Source organism: Neovison vison, chromosome 12 (genome assembly GCF_020171115.1).
Source record: "Neovison vison isolate M4711 chromosome 12, ASM_NN_V1, whole genome shotgun sequence".
Classification (NCBI taxonomy): domain Eukaryota; kingdom Metazoa; phylum Chordata; class Mammalia; order Carnivora; family Mustelidae; genus Neogale; species Neogale vison.
This window is the reverse complement of record NC_058102.1, coordinates 106,556,708-106,580,031: the sequence shown is the minus strand read 5'-3', so window position 1 is coordinate 106,580,031 and position 23,324 is coordinate 106,556,708. Positions and strand designations below refer to the sequence as shown.

General features: G+C 38.0%; 1 protein-coding gene and 1 non-coding gene across 12 annotated transcripts in view; both read right to left on the bottom strand.

The window, feature by feature from the left end:
* ERC1 (ELKS/RAB6-interacting/CAST family member 1) overlaps window positions 1-23,324 on the bottom strand; it is a 561,256-nt gene that overhangs the window by 518,385 nt on the left and 19,547 nt on the right. For all 11 annotated transcript variants that reach the window (XM_044228946.1, XM_044228950.1, XM_044228948.1 and 8 more), the window contains exon 2: window positions 1,478-2,301. In XM_044228946.1, the coding sequence (XP_044084881.1) occupies window positions 1,478-2,146 (669 nt within the window). In that variant the 5' untranslated portion in view covers window positions 2,147-2,301. The remainder of the gene's footprint in view (window positions 1-1,477; window positions 2,302-23,324) is intronic.
* LOC122892808 lies at window positions 757-862 on the bottom strand. The gene has a single exon (XR_006381490.1). It is a non-coding gene; the product is annotated as a U6 spliceosomal RNA (small nuclear RNA).

Here is a 23,324-nt window from a genome sequence, read left to right as displayed (position 1 = left end):
CAAACTGCAAAGCCCTAATTAAAATGCCTAGTTATCGCATTTATTTTCTAGAAGTAACTAACCATACCAAGCTGCATTTCTTACACCTTATATTTGAAGAACTAAAGAAAAAAAAACTTTTTTTATTTTTAAAAAGCTACATAAACATCCTAAAGTTAAACTTTCATGAATGCCAACAGAAAAAAACTGCTTCCCATTGTTGGTACTTAATATTTTTATCAATATTCACTTTTTAAAACTAATTTTCATTCTGTGCTATCAACATACTGATTTGCCTTACAGTAGTTTTTCTGGTTTTTTCAAGACTAGTTTTTTGACACCTATTATGGTAAATCTTTTTCTTTCTTTCTTTTTTCCTTTTCTCTTTGTGGACAGCCTCTTGCCTTCTTAAGTCTTCCTGGCAGACTAGTGAGATGTCACAGGTGTGCGGCAGCCACTAACACTTACATATCTCTTCCCTCCCTTTTCTCTGCCCCCTCCCCCAAACTCTGCAGGCCTTGGAGATTTGGATACTTTACATACAAACAAATGGACCAATACAATATGATGACTTGAAAGACCTCTGAGTTCATTTTGTCCGAGCCCTCACTTTAGAGCTAGGCCTGGCAATGACTAACTTAACATCACACGGGGAGCAGTGCCCAGGAATAGATTCCGAGTCAGGTGAAATGAGTCTCAGCACACCAGTCTGCCAGATAATTACATGACCCATAAATTGTGCTGGGGCATGATGCCTGAACGCCAAGTTCAACCAGCAAAAATATGGAACACTGCACGAATCTATGTGTCATTCCTTGCACAGGGACTATGATAATCTTCTGTATCGTTTCAGTATTAGTCTATGGGCTGCCGAAGCGAGCACTACGGTAAATCTTACTTCTACACCTCACACTTAAGATACGTAGCCTGGGGGCGCCTGGGTGGCTCAGTGGGTTAAGCCGCTGCCTTCGGCTCAGGTCATGATCTCAGGGTCCTGGGATCGAGTCCCGCATCGCGCTCTCTGCTCAGCAGGGAGCCTGCTTCCCTCTCTCTCTCTGCCTGCCTCTCCGTCTACTTGTGATTTCTCTCTGTCAAATAAATAAATAAAATCTTTAAAAAAAAAAAAAAAAAAAGATACGTAGCCTGAATAATTTTGATAATGTATCTTAGAGCAGATAAAAAAATTATACTCTCCAAAGAACGGAGAAAGGTAATACAGGTTTAAAGAAAAGACAGGAAGAGAAAGAGAAGCAGGAAAATGCAAGTGGGAAAAGCAAGCAACAATAGTGAGCAAGCAGACATGGCAACCAGAAAAAAACAGATTCAGAATCAAATCCAGAGAAGATTAAGAAATGACGGATAGAAAATACTCTGGTAAGTAGGAAAAAGAAAGATAAATGAACCAAGAAGAGGAAAACCTAACAAAGAAAGAAAGAGAACAGCTCATTTCACTTACATGAATTCAGTCAATAAAGACAAACACACACATAAAACTAACCTGGTTTTCCTCCTGCACAACTCTATACTGTTCCTTCCAAATCGTGATTTTGGAAGCTTCATCTTTTCTCAGGGCTCGTTCTTTCTTCAGCTCTGGGCTCCAGAAAGTCTTGATGCTATTCATTGAAGAACTTAATTTGCTCTCCTTTACTTCCACATCCTTCCGCAAGAGATCATTTTCCCTTAATACTTCTTTCAGCTGCGTCTGCAGATCCATGATTGTATTATCTCTTGCCTGACGGAGAGAATGAGGAACAGTAGATGCCATACTCACAGGAGGGAGGTGATGCTCTCCAAATGCTATGGTGTCACTAGCAACCCCACTGCTAGCTATATTGGGGCTACTGCCCATAGCAGTCATCCTGACACCATACGGCAGACGTCCCCCAGAACGGCCAAGTGTCATGGTGCTTTTAGGTGTCTCTGAACCCACATTTTCATGGTCACTTAGGTACATAGGGCCAGATGTGGCATAGGCAGCATTTAAGGACTGGATATTCTCCATTGAAAGGGTTTTCCCACTGCCACCTCCAACACTGCTTCCAGAACTCCCTCCTGTACTATTGGTTCGACGATGACCCAAGCGAGGGGAACGTGGAAGCCTAGGTGAACGCCCAGGGCTCTGGTTGCTCGGTTCCACCTTCCCAACTGAGCGAGCGCTTCCATACATGGTTGCAAGATGAACTTCGGTGCCAAGAAAGGTATAAAGCAGAAAGCAAAATATGTAATTCTGTGAGGTTTTTGATGGCTCTAAGTCTGCTTAAGGCTAATCAGAAGTAACACGTCTTCGGCTGTCCAGTCTTGAAGAAATACCTTACATCATATCTGTAATGAAAAGATCACACATTATATCCCCCAATAATAAACATTTGCCTCTCAGAAACTTTTCATTACCCCACCATAAGAAAGATCTCCCTTTCTATCATCTATTTATTCATGCATTCAAAATTCATGCATTACAGCACATTTTACTGTTAACATTGTTTTTAACAGTATTTTGCATGTATGTCTCAAAACTGAATACTAAAACCATGCCACGCAAGTGGAAAAGAAAAAGAAATAAGAGGCATAAATACTAGCAACGAAAAGATAAAACTCAGTGTTTGATCATATGATTTTCTAACATGAAAAGCCAAGATCATAAACTATTAAGTTAACAGAAATCTACAAATCGGTCAGATACAAAATCAACATAAAAATATCAGTACTTTCCCTGCACATTAGTAATAACAATTAGAAAATGCAATTTAAAAAGAAAAATCCCACTCACAATGGCAACAAAACCATAAAACACTTTGGTATAAATCTAATAAAAAGGTCCAAGTACGAAATACTTCATATCCCAATAAAAATCTCTATAGGATTCTCCAAATAACTCAACAAGCTGACTCTAAAATTTTTTTTAAAAAGAGTACAGGTCTAAGAATAATCTAAACAATTTGCAACAGAAGAACAAAGAAGGAAGATGTTCCCTAAATAGCAAGATAAATTACAGGTCCGTGATTCTTTACTTGCAATCCAAAAATCATAAAAAAAAGTTAAGTTTTGTTTCTTCTTAACCCATTTAGCAGCAAAACCTGACTTGATCTGGTATGAGGTCACTTTATTGTTTATAGGTATTATTCATACCTTGTTGAGAAAACAATGTATATGATTACAGGACACTACATAATGTCCACTGGGTATCAGGGGGAAAAATCTGGACTCCAAACCACATCTGACCGCCAGGATTTCTCGTAAGGACTCACAGGCTTTTAAGGCTACAGTATTTAAAACTGCATAGCACAGGTCCAAGAACACAGCATAAATTGTATATATAAGTTTAGTATATCCTAGTATATGGACTTTCAAAAGAGTGAGGAAAAGTCAAATTATTCAATAAATGGGGTCTGAACAACTGGTACTCTTGGAAAAATAAATTACATCTCGACTTCACACAGTACACAGAAATAAATTCTATGTACATTAGAGATATAAATTTTGGGTTTTTTGAGAGTGTGTGTGCAAGTGCATCATGAACAGGAGTGGAAGGCAGTACAGAAGGAGGAGAGAGAATCCCCAGCAGGCTCCATTCCCAGCATGGAGCCCAAAGCAGGGCTCAATCTCATCTCCCTGAGACCATGACCTGAGTCGAAATCAAGAGCTGGATGCTTAACTCACCAAGCCACCAGATGCCCCAAAGATATAAATTTTAAAACTATCAAAATTACTGGAGGAAAACTCAGAAGAACACCATTGTGAACCTGAGTTAAGGTAGGGCTTCTTAAGTAAGAAACAAAAAGCAAAAACCATAAAGAAAAACAAATAATAACTGGGGCGCCTGGGTGGCTCACTGGTTAAAGCCTCTGCCTTCGGCTCAGGTCATGATCCCAGGGTGCAGGGATGGAGCCCCACATCCAGCTGTCTGCTCAGCGGGGAACCTGCTTTCTCCTCCCTCTTTCTCTCTCTCTCTCTGCCTGCCTCTCTGCCTGCTTGTGATCTCTGTCAAATAAATAAAAATTTAAAAAATAATAATAATAATATATTTAATTATGTCAAAAGGGCAAAATATTATACCAAAAAATACCTTAAGCAAAATTACGAGAGAAACAAAAAACTATATCAGGAAGCCATGGAGGTCTAGTTTGTTTCTTTTTGAGAGAAGTGTGGACAGTAGATAGCTGTGATATGTGTTTTTAAAATTGGTTTTAATTATTCTTGTAGAATATGAACATGTTTTTCTTCAAAAAATTTTGAGGGCTTTTTTTTTTTTTTTAACAGATTTTATTTATTTGTTTGACAGAGGGAAAGATCACAAGTAGAGAGGCAGGCAGAGGGGGAGGGGGAAGCAGGCCCCCGCTGAGCAGAGAGCCCGATGGGGGGAATGTGAGGCTTGATTCCAGGGCTCTGAGATCATGACCTGAACCAAAGGCAGAGGTTTAACCCACTGAGCCACCCAGGTGCCCCCCAAAATTTGAGTTTTACTGTATTATGAATATAAAGTGAACCTAAAGCTTCCATAAACATTTTGGCCCCAACCCTGTCTTACAATACAGGTTCCCATCCTTCTTATCATTGCTCTTTCAAAGTTGGCATTTCCCTGTATGAATTCTTAATACATGTTGTAATGGATCTTTACACATATATGGATATATTTTTCACCTTCCTGATATAGTACCAAAGAATTGCCTTAGACCAAGTAACAGGCATCAGCACATTAAATATTTTCAAAATTTACTGTTAAGTAGAATTCTTAAAAGCATTTCTTCACTGGGGAATTCTTAAAAGTGTTTCTTCACTGGGGCACCTGGGTGGCTCAGTTGTTAAGCATCTGCCTTCAGTTCAGGTCATGATCCCAGGGTTCTGGGGTCGAGCCCTGCATCAGGTTCCCAGCTCAGCGGAAAACCTGCTTCTCTCTCTCCCACTCCCCCTGCTTGTATTCCCTCTCTTATTGTCTCTGTCAAATAAATAAAATCTTTAAAAAAAAAAAAAAAGTGCTTCTTCACTAAAAATACTACCCAAATAACTGACATGTCAAAAATAGGATTGTAAAGAAAATCCACGCACTTCAGTCACACTCAAACAGGTTACTCTTCAGAAATATGAATACAGGGGCGCCTGGGTGGCTCAGTGGGTTAAAGCCTCTGCCTTCGCCTCAGGTCATGGTCCCAGGGTCCTGGGATCGAGCCCTGCATCGGGCTCTCTGCTCGGCAGGGAGCCTGCTCCCCCCCCCACCCCGCCTCTCTGCCTGCTTGTGATCTCTGCCTGTCAAATAAATGGATAAAATCTTTAAAAAAAAAAAAAGAAATATGAATACACTGGCAGTCTCACCTTAACATTATTAAAGACAGCCCCAGTGTAACAACAAGCAGAAAAGAAAATACACAGAGCCTGAAACTTTAAGGTTCCATCTCAGAAACAGCAATAGTACACCAAGTTCGGAAACTGCAATATTCTACTAGTAACATTAGGAAATTCCTCTCCAGGAATAACCTAGCTTAAGAAGTAAAAGTTTCTTTCCATGCTTTTTTTTTTTAACTTTTAAAGTAAGCGCTACGCCCAACATGAGGCTTGAACTCACAAGCCCAAGATCAAGAGTCACGCGCTCTAGTGACTGGTTCATGATAAATCTGAACTGTGAGGCAGGTGACAAGTAATAACCTACATAATACTGTTTGAATTTTATTTCAAGATCAAAGAGAGATGCAAAGCTTTTTCTTTTTTTAAATAATCTGAATGCTGTTTAAAATAAGAGAGCCATTCATTATCCAGAATCCCTTAAATGAGCTAACACTGAATATTTACCATATGTCAGGCATTGTGCTAAAAATTTCATAAGATCTAATTTAATATTTAAAAGCCTCCCATAACATAGGTACTATCATTATCTCCGTTTCAGAAATGATGCAGGTAAGGCTTATGGGTGTTAAGTGACATCTAAAGTCACACAGCCATTAAGTAGTAGGGTCAAGATTTGAATTAGGGTGCCTAATTCCACAGCCCTGGAGGCTCTTAACTACTCTGCTTAACCAGGATCATCTGCTGATGAGAACGTCTCAACTGTTCACAGGATATTAAAGGCTTCCACAGTTTTAAGGCAGTGTGTCCTGCTAATCTAGTACTCAATTAAGGCAATTATAGGTGTTCCAGGTATAAAGCTTAAATAATCACACTAATCTTTCTATTAAGGAGAAAGTCTTCTTTATAAGATGGTGGGCGAAAGAATAAAGTAAGTAAAACTAACAAAATAAGTAGTAATAATTATTCAGAGTCTCCGGAATCATGACATCCGAACACTAAACCGGCACATTCAAGAAAAAAATTCCCAACTGTGCTTTTGTGCAGAATTCTATTTTCGTGTAGTCAAGTAACTAAATCACACTGAATAGGCTAAGATCCAATAACAAATATTCCCTTAAGTTTTCAACATTAGCAGGTGCACTCTAATGTTCAAGTCACTTTCAGATCTAAAATGGCATTTGCATGTGGAGTCTTTGCTATTATCAGAACTATAGCCATTTACAACAAAAGGAAGGAATTTACTAGCTCTGAATTCCTCACATTGACTTTTTAATCTCATGGGCTTCAGGGAATATAGTGTTCAAAAATTTTTTTTCTTTTAAAAATATGTCAGACACACAACCACAAAAATAATAATTCTTGCACTTTAAACAACTGACAAAAAAGAATTCTGACCAAAAAAAGTTATACAATATGATTCCATGTATGTAGAATTCTAGAACTAATTCATTATGACACAAAGCAAATCAGTGCGGGATGGGTGGGGAAGGCATGGAAAAAAGGAGGAGAATGAAACTTTCAGGGTGATCCAAACGTTCATTATCTTGACTGGGGTAATGGTTTCACAGCCATATACATTTCAAAATTCATCAAATTATATATTTTTTTAAATATTTTATTTTTTTAAGTAATCTCTACACCCAGTGTGGGGCTTGAACTTAAAACTGCAATATCAAGAGTCACATGCTCTTCTGACTGAGCCAGCCAGGCACCTCTCGTCAAACTATATATTTTAAATACACTCAGTTTAGCATACATTAATTATATTACAGAAGTTTGAAAAAAAAATTTCACATTCCAAACTCCCTTGTCCTTGATTAATCCAAAGAAACACCTTCACTGATTATACAACTGGAATCCTGATTGCTGCTGGATAAAATCATGCAGCTGTACGGTTTGAGCCCATAATGTTGTTCCCAGAGTCCTTTAGTTAGCTTCCTATCCATATTTTGTTAGCTCCCTATCTACTATCTGTTGTAGTGATTATTTCAAATCTTCTCCCTCTGCCTGCCAAACAGAACACATGAGTCTCCTGGGTCAGAGACCAAAAGCTTTATTACTCACTGCACAGCTAACAGTATGAACATCCTGTCTGCACGGGATGTTAACCTGTTAACCCCAAGTCCAACAGGTAACAAGAGGGGCCCAGATGGATGCTACACATGCAGTGGGTTTGCACTGCAGCTAAGGATACTGAGTTTTGGGAATCCACCACTTCAAAAACAAACAGTAAAAGCCTGCTCTGTCCCTTTGGGAAACATTACCTGAAGGTGGCTTGCTGCATACACAATCCTGAGAAATGGCCCAGGTTAAGAGCACTCAGGGCCTTGTATTCTTAGCATACCCAGCAAGGCATGTAGGAAAGAAAAAAGAAACATGGATGACTGCTCTCCTGACAAGTCTTTTGGTAGTTTTAGGGTATCGCCATAAATTCTTTGATACTGCTCCCTTTAGGAAGGAAAGCAAAATTCCCCTCTCTGTGTCTCTCTGAATGTGAACTGAACTTAGTGATTTGCTTCTGATGATGTTTCACTTCCAAGAAAACTCAGAAAGGACAATGAGGTTTCTGTCTTGGTCACTGTTTTGGATGCCTCATTTTACGAGGACCTAACTGCCATTTGTAAGGATATTCAAGCTACCCGACAGCTACAGAGTAAGAAATTGCAGCCTCTTTCTTTTTTTTATTTTTTTTAAAGATTATTTTTTAATTTTTATTTATTTATTTATTTGACAGAGAGAGATCACAAGTAGGCAGAGAGGCAAGCAGAGAGAGAGAGGAGGAAGCAGGCTCCCTGCTGAGCAGAGAGCCGGATGATGTGGGACTCGATCCCAGGACCCTGAGATCATGACCTGAGCCGAAGGCAGCGGCTTAACCCACTGAGCCACCCAGGTGCCCCATGGAAGACCTTTTTTGAAGCTATCTCATATGACTATTAGAAAGAGACTGCAAGGGCGCCTCTGCCTTCAGCTCAGGTCATGATCCCGGAGTCCTGAGACGGAGCTCTGCACTGGGCTCTCTGCTCAGCAGTGAGCCTGCTTCCCTGCTTCCCTTGCTCTCTCTCTGCCTGCCTCTCTGCCAACTTGTGATCTCTGTCAAATAAATAAATAAAATCTTAAAAAAAAAAAAAAAAGTCTTCCAACCCCAAACAAGCCTTCAGATGACTGCAACCTCACAAAGTAGCTTGAGCCAGACCCTTGAGTCAGCCATGCTCTACATAACAACTGTAAGATGTTTGGGTTTTTCTAATCCAGTAATTTTTTTAACTTTTAATACCACAGAAGAAACTGATACAGAGTTGTTCCTGAAATCTTTGTTTGGGGTGGGGGGCAGCATATGTACACACTGCATCACAATTAAAAGTGTATTTCTTTTTGTAGGCTCTAAATAATTCTCCACACCATTCCCTACGATCCTTTCAGGAGGTCCATGAGGTTCATAATACTCTGATATTATTTGCCTTTTTCACTGTACACTCTTACAAAGTATAGTATTGTCTTTCAGAGGCTACATGATATGTGGTATATCCCACTGACAACTAACAGAATGTATACTCGTATATTCTTGTACTTTAAATTTTTCTGAGTTTTACTTCTTTTTAGCTTTACTTTCTAAAACAGTAAATAGTAATAGATATAGCCTACATAAACAAAAGCTATTTATAGTCCTCACTGATTTCAAGAGTGTAAAAACAAAAGTTTAAGAACCACTGCTCTAAAATTTAAATATAACATGAGCACACCTACATACTTCCTTTGATGGCTTCCCAAAATAAGAATTTAAATTCCTTGGCAGTGCATGTAAGATTTTTTATGATTTCGGTCCTGCCTACCTCCCTAAGGCAGTTAACTGCTTAACCACTCTTTTCTCATGTGACAACCATGATCAAGTACCTGCAATTTCCTGAAATACCATGCTCTCTTTTTATTTCTATGACCTTACTCTTCCCCAACAACTGCTAAATACTTACTGCTCATTCTTCCAAATTAAGTCCTACATAAACCCTTAAATACCTCAGTCCAATTTAGGTGCCCCACAGAACCAAGGGCTTTCAAAATAATGTACCCACTATGTTTTAATTAATTGCTTCCTTAAAGGAATATCCTATCTCTAAAACATAGCACAGGGGCACCTGGGTGGCTCAGTCACTAAGTGTCTGCCTTCAGCTCAGGTCATGATCCCAGGGGTCCTGGGATCAAGCCCCACAGAGCCCCGCATCGGCTCCCTGCTCGGCAGGAAGCCTGCTTCTCCCTCTCCCACTCCCCCTGCTTGTATTCCCTCTCTCGCTCTCTGTCAAACAAATAAAATCTTAAATAAATAAAACCTAGCACAGTGCCTAATACAAATCAAATACGCAATGTTTGCTGAATCCACAAATTAACCTAAATCTGAGTACAATTCATTAAAATAGTTCCTATATAAAGAAGGTGGTAGTAAGGTTGAAATTAGTTGAAGGAAACTGAATGCAATGTAAGACAAATACAATGAAAGCCCTTTTATCATTTCCTTCATGTTAGTAAACTTTATTTTTAAATTGTAACCAAATTCCTTACATTGACAACCTCCTCCTCTATTTTGTATTGCTATGTATTTTTGCCCTCTAATAGATGCCCTTGTACTAAACAGTCAAGATTTCAATTTCTTAATTAACAAACTGTTCTTCTTAGATGAACAAAAATAGGAAATCCTGTAGCTACATTTTAATTCCAAAAAGACACCATAAGCTCAATAAGAACAAACTCATACCTCTCATTTTATAAGAAAATTAAGAATTCTCTCTCCCCTCCCCAACACACACAGCAATCACCTGTAGATAATATGCCTATGGATACAACACTGCTTTTTTTTTTTTTAAGATTTTATTTATTTATTTGACAGAGAGAGATCACAAATAGGCAGAGAGGCAGGCACAGAGAGAGAGAGGGAAGCAGGCTCCCTGCTGAGCAGAGAGCCCGATGTAGGACTCGATCCCAGGACCCTGAGATCATGACCTGAGCCAAAGCAGCAGCTTAACCCACTGAGCCACCCAGGCGCCCCCAACACTGCTCTTAATACTGAAAAATCTCTAATAAATTATCTGTCAAATTAATACTGTAGTCCAAGACCTATTAAGTACTTCAAATGAGCTTTCTTATCATATATTTTGTGTTTTTAAAAATACTAAAAAATATGAGGACAGCATTTAAATCTCTGCAAGTTTACCCAGGCTTATGTTTAGAAAAATGTTCTAAAATCTAATTTTGACAAGAACATTACTAGAAATCTGGTTTATCTTAAATTTAGTGTTTATTACTAACATAGTTCCATCATCGAATCGTATTTCCATGGTCCCATAAAAAATTACAATTTTTACAGTTTCTATTTTCACCAAACAAGCATTCTTAACTGAAAAACAGCCTAAAAAGCCTCAAAATAGTGGGTTTCCCTATCAAGATAAGGTTCAGTTTGTTCTCAGAAAATAAAATCAAGAAACCTAAAATTGATTTAGTTTTTGTGATATACACTTATAAGCAAAGAATTTTTAGAAGTATACAAAACAATCAACATTTAAAATAATTACGTTTACTTTTAAAACAATTGTCATTTTAAAATTTTTTTCAAAGTTCCCCAAATGAAGTAGAATGACAAAAATTAAAAATACAATTCCACTCTAAAAAAAATGAATAAAAATTAAAAAATAAAAATAAAAATACAATTCCATATCATTAAGCAATAGTGCTCAGAATACATACACAGCTTTTATATTATCCTCCTTATCACTGTTGCTCTTTTAATTTAAGCATATTAATAACACTGTGTTCAAGTATAAAACCAAAAAATGTGACCTGAAATCTTCTGGGAAGTAAATATAAAAATGTGCAGTAACAAAAATGTAATGCATAGACCTTATATATATTTCATCCTAACATGCTCCCTGTGAAATAATTCTTACTATACTCCTGAAGCTTAGTAATGTAGGAACTAGTGGGAAAGGCTTGGGCTCCACTATTAAATGTGTAACATTAAACAAATAAATGAAATCTGTGAGAACCTCAGTATCCTCATCTATAAAATGGACATAGTATCCTCCTCAAAAGATAGCTAAAAGGACCACCAAGGGACGCCTGGGTGGCTCAGTTGGTTAAGCAGCTGCCTTCGGCTCAGGTCATGATCCCAGTGTCCTGGGATCGAGTCCCACATCGGGCTCCTTGCTCAGCAGGGAGCCTGCTTCTCCCTCTGCCTCTGCCTGCCTCTCTGTCTGCCTGTGCTCGCTCTCTCTCTGACAAATAAATAAATAAAATCTTTAAAAAAAAAAAATAAAAAAAATAAAAAAAAAAATAAAAGGACCACCAAATCAGTGAGTAAGTATAAAATACCAATCTAGTCCTTAGTAGGTTTTCAATGTTAGTCATTACATTCTAGAATTCATCTTACACATGCTTTCACAAAAGTGGGAAAATTGAGTACAAGTAAACTGAATTCTTTGAAATAACAGGACTCTGGTAATAGCCTAAAATTATGGTAATACTTTAAATATATTAAAAATAATAACGTAAGTCTGCGGCACCTGGGTGGCGGCTTAGTCGGTTTAGCAAGCATCTGACTCTTGATTTCAGCTCAGGTCATGATCTCAGAATTGTGAGATCGAGCCCTCCATCACTCTGCACTGGGCATTGGAGCCTGCTTAAGATTCTCCTTCTCTCTTGGGGCATCTGGGTGGCTCAGTGGGCTAAGCCTTCACCTTAGGCTCAGGTCAGGTCCCAAGGTCCTAGAACCGAGCCCCACATCAGGCTCTCTGCTCAGTGGGGAGCCTGCTTCCTCCTCTCTCTCTACCTGCCTCTCTGCCTACTTGTGATCTCTGTCTGTTAAATAAATAAATAAAATCTTTTTTAAAAAAAATAAAAATTAAAAAAAACAAGATTCTCCTTCTCCTGCTCCCCCAACTAAAAAAAAATCAAATCTGTATGTAATAAGAGATATAAGATATACAAGATACATTTTTTTTAATTTGTAAGAAAAATACAAGGGGTGCCTGGGTGGATCAGTGGGTTAAGCCTCTGCCTTCGCTCAGCAGGGAGCCTGCTTCCCTCCCTCTCTCTGCCCGCCTCTCTGCCTACTTGTGATCTCTCTCTCTCTCTCTCTGTTAAATAAATAAATAAAATCTTTTAATAAATAAATAGGGGAGCCTGGGTGGCTCAGTGGGTTAAAACCTCTGCCTCTGGCTCAGGTCATGACCCCAGGGTTCTAGGATCGAGCCCCCACTGGGCTCTCTGCTCAATAGGGAGCCTGCTTCCTCCTCTCTCTCTGCCTGCCTCTCTGCCTACTTGTGATCTCTCTCTATCAGATAAATAAATAAAATCTTAAATAAATTAAATAAATACATAAATAAATGTAATCTCTAAAAAATTGAAAGAAAAATACAAGAAGTCATGAGGAGAAGTGGGTTTTTACACTTTCTACACTGATCGAGGTTTTAACATGAATATGAATTACTTTCATAATTTAAAAAGTAATATAGACCCACACATATATGGACAACTCATTTTTGATGAAAGTACAAAGGCAGTAACAGTAGAGAAAATGAGGCAATTCTCCCCACAACAGGAGATCTGAACAGTACATCCATATGGCTTCCACAGTCCACCCCCTGCGCTGCAGAATTACTTCTCTGCACAGGAACAGGAAGCATCTTCTCCATGATTCTCACAGGCCTCTGTTTTTAAGGGGAATCACAAAAGAGGAAGGTACTGAATAAATTACAGATGCTGTCTCTCAAGAACACAAATGGTACTCACTCCTTCTTCCACTAATTTCATCCTATTTACAGGTCTTAGTGGCTTGCCTGATGGCAACCCAAACTTTTATTCCCAAGGGGCTAACCTCTTGAGGATCACATTTATCTCAGGCCAGGGTTGCTGGAAATGTCCATCCAGTTAAAATGGGGCAAGGGGAGGCCAGGGCATCTGGGTGGCTCAACCGTTAAGTGTCTGCCTTCAGCTCAGGTCATGATCCCAGGGTCCTGGGATCAAGCCCTTCACAGGGCTCCCTGCTCAGCGGGAAGCCTGCTTCTTCCTCTCCCACTCCCCCTGCTTGCCATTCCTTCTCTCAGTGTCTCTCTCTGTCAAATGAATGAATGGATAAATAAATAAATAAGTAAGATGGGCAAGGAAGTACCAAAAGGTGCCCAGCTGGATCACCTACTCCATATATTATTCCCTGTCTCCATTATTTTCATAATAGGGAAAAATTACAATCTAAATGTCCAACAATGGGGCACTGACTATATAAGTTAAGGCAAAAATATAAAATGAAATACCATCTGCAATAGGTTGAATAGTGTCACCCCTAAATTCAAGTCCATTAGGAACCTCTGGATGTGACCTTATTTGGAAATATAGTCTTTGCATATGTAACCAACTTAAGATAAATTCATACTGGATTATGGTAGGCCCTAAATCTAATGACTGGTGTCTTTCTATGAGAAAAGAGAGATTCAGTCCCAGAAACACACACAGGAGATGGAGGTGGAGATGGAACGGTACAGCTACAAGCCACAGAACACCAAACATTGCAAGCAGCTACCAGAAGCCAAGAAGAAGCAACCAGTGAGTTTTCTCTCTCAAGCTTTCAGAAGGAGCAAAGCCTGCCTACACTGACTTTGGACTTCCAGCCTCGAAGACTGTGAGGGAATAAATTTCTGGGTTTTTACATCACCAAGTCTGTGGTAATTTGTTACAGCAGACCTAGAAAACTAATACACCATCTCATTATAACTGATGATGTAGCTCTATACTTAATGACAGAGAAAGATGTCTGTGATCCATTGTCAAACCAAAGAGAAAAAATAAACAGTTACAAACATAGACTCTACCTGAGTTTGTTTGGTTGGCCGGATCTTTTCTGAAATTTCAGCAGGATGTACAACTCTGGGTAGTAAGATTTCTACTGGTGATCTCACTTTCTTGCCAAACCACAGATTCTTTTCAAGTGCATACCATTTTTTAAAATCAGGCCAAAAAATAAAACTTTTTCAGGAATGGGTGGTATAAAGATATCCAACAGAAATGGTATACTGGCATAAGATGAATCCCTAGGCACTAGAAATTCCACTACCACTTCTAGAATAAAGCCAGATTGGTTTCTTCATAGTCAAAATCAATGGACTCTGTTTACTTTCACTGCATTTGACCCTACTGCCCACTTCTATCTTGAAAGCCTTCAGGGGCTTTCAAGTAGTCTAATACTACTCTTCTGATTCTATCTCTCCAAGACAATCCTTCTTTCATACCTTTCACTGGCTCCTCTTCCTCTACCTATCCTTAAGACACTGATATGTACCTTATAGCCCTATGCCCAAACATGTTTTATCTCCTGCTATTTCACTCTCCCTGGGCAATCTTATCCACAGCCACTGTTTCAACTCACTTCAACTATCACCTATTTTAGTCAGGTACTTATTTTAGTTTAGGTTTTCTCAATGAATATTGCCAACTCTGGCTTCCCCCCACCCCCGGCCTGTAGACTTCTATGACCAACTACTTACCATATATATCCAAGATTTCCCATCGACAACTCAGCAGTTCTAACTAAGCATACATTTTCCCTAAATCATAAGCTTCTATGTTCCCTACTTTGACAGAATTCATTTTGATGCCTCCTTTTTCACTTCTCTATTCAATTCTCATTAACTAAATAATCACTGTGTACCATCAATTCTTACCTTTCTAATATATTTCCTTTCCATCCCCACAGCTACAACGTCAACCTGTTTGGCCAGTACTACTGCAACAAGCTCCTAAACAGCCTACTTACCCACACAGTCTTACCTCTTTCCAAGTTGCTGATGTTCCTTAATTTTATTTTCCCAGCCCAACATATTTAAGGGATATGACACATTACCATCAATAATAGTTTACTTTGATAGACATTGTCAATTTGAGGGTGGGAGACATACTAAAAAGGCCAGGCAGTCATTTTTCATTTGATAAAAGCACCATATTCTAATACCCTGTGTTTTCTCCCTCCATGCTCCACTGAGAATCAATACACTTTTCTTGGTAAGCCTTTTCATTTTTGCGTCAACATTTTTTAAATGAGCTAGAATTCACGTATCATAAAATTCACGTGTATAGTTGTATTTAACGTGTATAGTTCAGAGATTTTTTTATATATTCACAAGGTTGTACACATTATACCACTAAGTGCAAAATACTTTCATCACTGCAAAAAGAAATCCCACAAACCCATAAGCAGTCACTCCCCATTTCTCATCCCCTAGGCCCTGAAAACCACTGTCTCCATGTATTTGCCTACTGTGGACATTTCATATAAACAGAAACATACAATGAGGCCTTCTGTGTCTGGTTTCTTTCACTTAGCATTATGTTTTCAAGGTTCATTCATGTGTAGTATATCAGATTTCCATTCCATATAATGATTAGATAATATTTTGTTCTATGGAGGGGCGCCGGGTGGCTCAGTAAGTTAAAGCCTCTGCCTGCGGCTCAGGCCCTTATCTCAGAGTCCTAGGATCAAGCCCCACATCGGGCTCTCTGCTCAGGGGGGAGCCTGCTTCCTCCTCTCTCTCTCCGCCTGCCTCTCTGCCTATTTGTGATCTCTCTCTGTCAAATAAATAAATAAAATCTTAAAAAAAAAAAAAACTAAAACTAAAAAAATGTTGTTCTTTGGAAATTCTACATTTTGCTCATCCATTCATCAGCTGATGGACATCTGGGTTCCTGCTATTATAAAAAATCCTACTATGAACATTCATGTACAAGTTTTTGTGTAGACATACTTTGCAATTCTCTTAAGTACATATCTCAGAGTAAAATTATTTGAGCAATATGAAAATTCTATGTAACATCTGAGGGAAATGTCAAACCGTTTTCCAAAGCATCTGCAACAGTTTACCTTCTCAGTGGCAAAGTATGAGGGTACTAACCTCTCCACATCTTCATGGACACTTTGTATTATTCATCTAGCCATCCTAGGTGGTGTGAAGTGTTAACTTAATGTGATCGTGATGTTATCACTTTTTATTTAAATAAAAATCTTCAAAAAATTATAAGAATGTTTGGACTCAAAAATATTTAGTGTCCATTTTGGTAATCTATGTTACTAATATGTTTATACCTATGGCATTAAATATTACTATTAAATAATACATGCATGTAGAAATAAAAATTCAAATAATAAAATTAAAGTCTTTCCCTTTCTGTCCTTCTCATTGCAGATAACCACTTTTGACCATTCTACATTTAAGTCTAGTTTAACTCTAGATAAGTAATTTAAATAACTCTAAATTACTTAACTTTTCCTTCATGCCTATTATTACCATATAATATGCAATTTGTTCCACTTCTCCCTTCTGATATTGCCAGCCTCTTTCACTAGAATGAAAGCTCCATGAGGACAGTAAAATCTCCACTTTTTGTCCACTGCTGTACCTCAGCACTTAGAATGGGGCCTACCATATAAAAGGTAGGTGATAAATTTATTAAATGAATGAATAAAAACTTTTTTTAAGATTCTACTTATTTATTTGACAGAGAGAGAGAGAACATGCCCACACTCAAGCAGGGGCAGCTACAAAGGGAGAGGGAGAAACAAGCTTCCTGTGAACAGGGAGCCCAAAGCAGGGCTCAATCCCAGGATCCTGGGATCATGACTTGAGCCAAAGGCAGACGCTTAACCAACTTAGCCAACTGAGCCAGTGCCCCCCAAATTTAAACTCTTAACCTCCTACCACCTATCTCAGTATACGATAAGGAATCTAGGTTTCCAGTACACCCAACTTCCTCACATGAATCACTTTTTTTTTAAAGTAGGCACCACACCAAGCATGGAGCCCAATGCTTGGGCTTGCTCTCGACCAAGACCTGAACTGAAAGCAAGAGCAGATGCTTAATCAACTGAGCCACCCAGGTGCCCCTCACATGAATCACCTTTACTGTTATTTTTACAATATGCATTGTAAAAATACATTTATTTTCTGATCTATAACTGTCTTCTTTTGTCTACCAATCAACTCTAAAAACAGAAAGCCAATAAACAGTTTAAAATACGATGACAATGTTAACATTACTCACTGCAGAACCAGAGAGTAACAGGAACTACAGAGCACATGTAATTCTGCCTGCTCCCTTCCTAGGATGTACTAGAATTTATGAATACTTCCTTTACGTGTTTTTTCTGTATTTCTTACTACACCACACACTCCACGAAAACAAGATTTTAATACAAACACATACCTTAGTCATTAGTGCATCACAGCATGCATTCGGTCACTATGTGGTTATAAACAGAGGGACAGAGTTGTGGAAGGAAGGTGAGGAGAGAAAAGAAGTGGAAAGATCAGGCCATCAAGAATATGAAAGCCAATCTACTACAGACATTATGTACCTTTTTATAATATCCATTTACCAGCATCAACATGAGACATAGTAAGGTGAAAGGACATGAATCTATACATCCTATAAGCTCTACCAGTCCAGCGACTATCAACTAAAGGTTAAATTAGAGTAAGAAAGTAGTATCCTATCTCTGTAATTTTACAATTTTTACAATAAACATGTATTGCTTTTACTATCCCATTCTCTTATTTTTATAACCCTTCTCATGTATATGAGGGACAGGTTAGATTTGGGGGTTTCTACCATAAGTTCTTTAGTAAAAGCTCCTTCTGGAAAATTTCAATTTTCATTCCTATCAGGAGAAGTGTTTTTTTGTATCCCTGAGCCAGAACATACAGACGGCCATACAGAAGTAGTAACTATGAGAATAATCTACTTCAAAGCCTCCAAAAGGAACTAAAATGCTGCTGAGACAAAAACTTCAAGGAAGGTGATAGAGGCATAGCTTGTGGAAGTCAATTCTTTGTGACCTAGGGTTTTTCTTAACACCCTAAATCCTTCCCATATTCAGACTTCCCATAAACAGACTTCCCATATTCATGACCAAATCTCCACAAAGTCTTAAAAGTAAAATAACAAAACAGTTCAGACCTGGCCACTACAACATATTCACCCCACAAAACTTGTCAACCAGGTTAGAAAAACCATAAAAAGAATACCAGAAAATTCCAGAAATCATTTTTCCCCATAAGAAGAGCATTGGTACCAGTACCTACATACATACTGAGGGAAAACACACTCCAGTGCGCCCTATCCCACAGACACCCATACACAGGTTCTCAGAATCCTGGAGTACAACCAGAAGCCTAAAAATAAAAAGGCTTCCACACACAATGACTGTATGTCAGCCTTTAATTCTCACTCTTCCCACAAATAGCTACAAGCATAACAGGCAACTGCAAACAATAGTCTCAAAGCTTTCCTCACACATTAAAAAGATAATAGCTCTCTACAACCTGAATCTCCAAAGGAACACCAAATATTCATAAATCTAAGGAAAGGAGAAAATCCTTCAAAAGCAATATAGTAACCTACTACAAGTTAATTACAACTGCCATAGATGTGCTTTGGGATATCTGCAACATGAACTAGAAAATACATCACCCATTAGCTATTTAAAGCATTCTGTGTGAAATTGTGACTAAATCTCAAAATTACTAGTCCAACCTGCTGTGATGGGTTATATTCATGAGTAATTAGCATTTATAATCAGAAATGAACTGAATATTTCAAATACTGTATTTCAACATTTGTAAGGTTCTGTTCATTTTGTCAGAGGATTATAAAAGTCACTAGGGGCAAGTATGCTGCTATCGTAAGTCCTTCAAGCAAAGATTAACATAACAAATTTTAAAATCCCATTCAAGTACAATTTGGCAGAAACAATCAAATGCATTTCAAGTGTGCATGCCCTCTGACCTACTTAAAAGTCTCACTTTTAAAATACCACAGGTTTGGGGTGCCTGGATGGCTCAGTGGGTCTGGCCGCTGCCTTCGGCTCAGGTCATGATCTCAGGGTCCTGGGATCAAGTCCTGATTCGGGCTCTCTGCTCAGGGGGGAGCCTGCTTCCCTCTCTCTCTCTGCCTGCCTCTCTACTTGTGATCTCTCTCTGTTCAATAAAAAAATAAAATATTTTTTAAAATAAATAAATAAATAAATACCACAGGTTTAAGCATATATGTGCAAGGATGTTCAATTATTGTATGATCTGTATGGCAAAGAGAGAAAACTTAAGTTTCTACCAACAGACTAAAAAAGGATATTTACAAACTAGAAAATAAAATACTGCTATTACAAAAAATTCCTTGGGGGCACCTGGGTGGCTCAGTCGGTTAAGCGTCTGCCTTGGGCTCAGGTCATAATCCCAGAGTCCTGGGATCCAGGCCCACATCAGGCTCCCTGCTCAGCAGGGAGTCTGCTTCTCCCTCTGCCTGTTGCTCTGCCTAGTTGTGGGCACTCTCTATGTCAAATAAAATCTTTTTTAAAAAATTCCTTAAATCTGTATCTGACAACCTCTATAAAGACATCTGATACTTTTTTTAAAAAGATTTTATTTATTTATTTGACAGGCAGAGATCACAAGTAGGCAAAGAGGCAGGCAGAGAGAGAGAGGGTTCGAGGAAGCAGGCTCCCTGCTCAGCAGAGAGCCAGATGTAGGGCTTGAGCCCAGGACCCTGGGATCATGACATTAGCTAAAGGCAGAGGCTTAACCCACTGAGCCACCCAGGCACCCCCATCTGATACATTTTGAAGGAGAAAAGAAGCTTACAGAAAAACTGTATAATACAATCCCATCAGTATACAAAAGGTTATATATATATATATGTTTGCATATACACAGAAATGATCTGGATAGTAAGAAGTTATTTCTGAAAGGTCAGATAGAACTACTTTTTCCCTTGCATATATACTTTTCTTTAATCCTTTAACGATGAGCATGTATTACTTTTACACACACACACACACACACACACACGCACGCACACACACACACACACACACATTCTCACTATAAACTTAAGGCTTAAGTAAGGACCTCAACCATTCAGCACTACTGTATGGTAATTAATGGGCTAGGCTCCTGGCTGATAAAGTCTCTGTGAGTAGTAGTTTAAACACACAGATACACACACACACACAAAATCAGTTAAAGCACATATGTCTCCACTTCCAACCTCCCTATACAGCTTTTCAGGTTTGCTAACATCATGCATTGGTTTGTATGACCATAATAGGATTCTTGTAGAATACAAAAATTACAGAATTATGTGGCTACAGTAGCAAAATTTTGGTGACACTCCCAAAAGAAAAAGCCCCTCTGCCAGGAGCAGCAATAACACAACACTTGTCATGGCTGCCATTCCATTCTTCTTTATGGGAGGAAAAGAAGGTGATTAACTCAGTTATAGTTAAGGTAATCATGGTTTTTAGTAATTCTTATCAATCAGTTAATCAAGTTAATTGTAAGGTCTATCAAAGTTCTCACCATGAAAAACATCTTATCAAGCAGTTACTTAAAAGCAAATACAAGTTTTAATCATAGTTGTTCTCTACTTTTAAAACAACCTGTGCCAACTTAGTTCAAGAGAGTCCAGCTGGAGCCTAAAATATTCAACTTTTTAAATTCTAGCTGTATTACCTTTCATTTTACACATCTCATACTACCACACTATGATCAATTCAACAGAAAGATGAACAAATCCTACCAGACTGATTAAATTGAACACGGTGACTAGATAAATGCATGTTTATCACAAGCCATTATCCACAAACCTGAATTCCAAAAATCTCTGGAAACCAAAAACTTTTGTAACCAATTTGGTGGCAAAGCCACACCTTAAGTGATGCAGAAATACTTCTGTATTTGATGAAGGAATTGGAAGATGCCCCTCAATCCTGCTTGGAAAATTAGATACAGGGGGCGCCTGGGTGGCTCAGTCAGTTGAAGCCTCTGCCTTCAGTCAGGTGATGATCCCAGGGTCCTGGGATGGAGCCCCGTGTTGGGCTCTCTGCTCAGCAGGGAGCCTGCTTCCCCCCTCCCCCTGTCTGCTTCTCTGTCTACTTGTGATTTCTGTCAAATAAATAAATAAAATCTTAAAAAAAGAAGAAGAAAATTAGATACATATAGTATATGAATCGTATCACTTTTCTAAAATCTGAAAATTTCTGAATTCTTGCTCAAAAAACTTAGGCCTGTATAATTGGAGATCAAATATCCACATCATTGTTTATCAAGCCATTTATAATCAGAGAATGATTTTAACCTCTAGCACATCTAAAATATTTCATAAACTTTAAAAGTTGAAGTGAAAAATTATAGGTACCCAATGTTTGATTTTCTTCCCTAAAATAAAGGCATTTATATTCAAAATACTTGTTTCCTTTCTTAAAATACAAGAGCATTTGGGAAGCATCAAGTTTGAAAATGGTTACGCTCAGAGTCTTAAAAACATTCATATCTTTTGATACAGTAATTCCATATGCAAGAAGCCTATCTACTTAAATGATCTAAAATGTACATAAATCCATTATATTATGAATTACGATATACCAGCTTTATTATTACTCATACATTTGGGAAATGTTTACATAAAATCTTTATAGATTTCATACACCACCTACAAAAATATGTCTACAACTAATGTCTGACATAAAAAATATTTACAATACAGTACATGAAAATGGATATACATTTAACATATAGTATACTCTAGAGTTTGCAAATACCCATATAAGCAAAACAAAAAGAATCAGAGGAAATCTGTCTACTCTGTTCTTAGCAGCTGTCAAAATTTTCCAAATGCATATATAATACTTGTTAAAAAAGGAAAAAAATATTTAAAACTTTTAAATAGAAACAAGAGTGAAAAGCCACTATAATTTAAGGTGATCATTTCTTCATTTTGAACCTGGTCTCAAAAGCCTTCCCAATACCCGAATATAATATCAAACCTATCTATTGGCCCTAAAGGTTTCACAACTTTTTTTCATTATTTGTAATAATACAGATGCAAGATGTCTAATATCATTTTAGACCTGAGTGAGTATATGGGAACTACTGTGAAAAAGACAGCCAAGATTTCTCAGGACTTACAAGGCATTCAACATATGGGGTAAGCATTATAAAAATGTTTGTCTTTACCAGCACACTTGAAAAATGGCACACTGCCAGATATAATGAGCAAGATAGGACTTCAGGAAAAGACTTGAGAAAAAAAACTGCAGAGCCAGTAAAAATTGTAATTCTTTTCTCTTTGAGAGTCCATTTTTCTCCTGTTACCACAGTTCTCTGAATAAACTCCACCAAGGTTATTTTTTTATCATAATTCTTTACACATATATACACAAATACAGAATTACAGACTCTTAAATAGTACAAAATCATAAGTTTAAGAGATCCAAAGAGATTCAAACAGAATTCAATGGTTCCTGGACTACCTAAAAAAAGATGCAGACCATAATATACTTCAAAGTTCCAGAATTAAAATGTATTTTCTATTACAAAATCTGGTTATGTGAAACTTTACAACAGAAATATGCTACACTGTACCTTTTTAAAAAAAAACTCTTAGATGAACCATGAGAGACTATGGACTCTGAAAAACAATCTGAGGGGTTTGCAGTGGCGGGGGGGTGGGAGGTTGGGGTACCAGGTGGTGGGTATTATAGAGGGCACAGCTTGCATGGAGCACTGGGTGTGGTGAAAAAATAATGAATACTGTTTTTCTGAAAATAAATTGAAAAAAAAAAAAAAGAAAGAACTGAAAAAAAATAAAATAAAATAAAATAAAAACTCTTCACATCATTTAAAGCATTCAACAAAGTATGTGGATCATAATCAGCACTCATCAGTATGAACACTAAGTATATTTCCTCTATTTTTTAGAGATTTATTTATTTATTTGACAGAGAGAAAGAGTGCTTGCACAAGCAGGGGGAGCAACAGGCAGAGGGAGACCCACTGAGCAGAAAGCTGGATGCGGGGCTCAATCCCAGACACTGAGATTATGACATGAGCCCAAGGCAGACACTTAACCCACCTGAGCCACTCAGGCGCCCCAACTTCCTCTATTTTAAATTAAACATTCTTTCATAATTTAAAGTTCCTGAAACTGGGATTCAGCGTACATCAACATGTATATTTTTTTTAAAACAAATTATTAAGGGGCGCCTG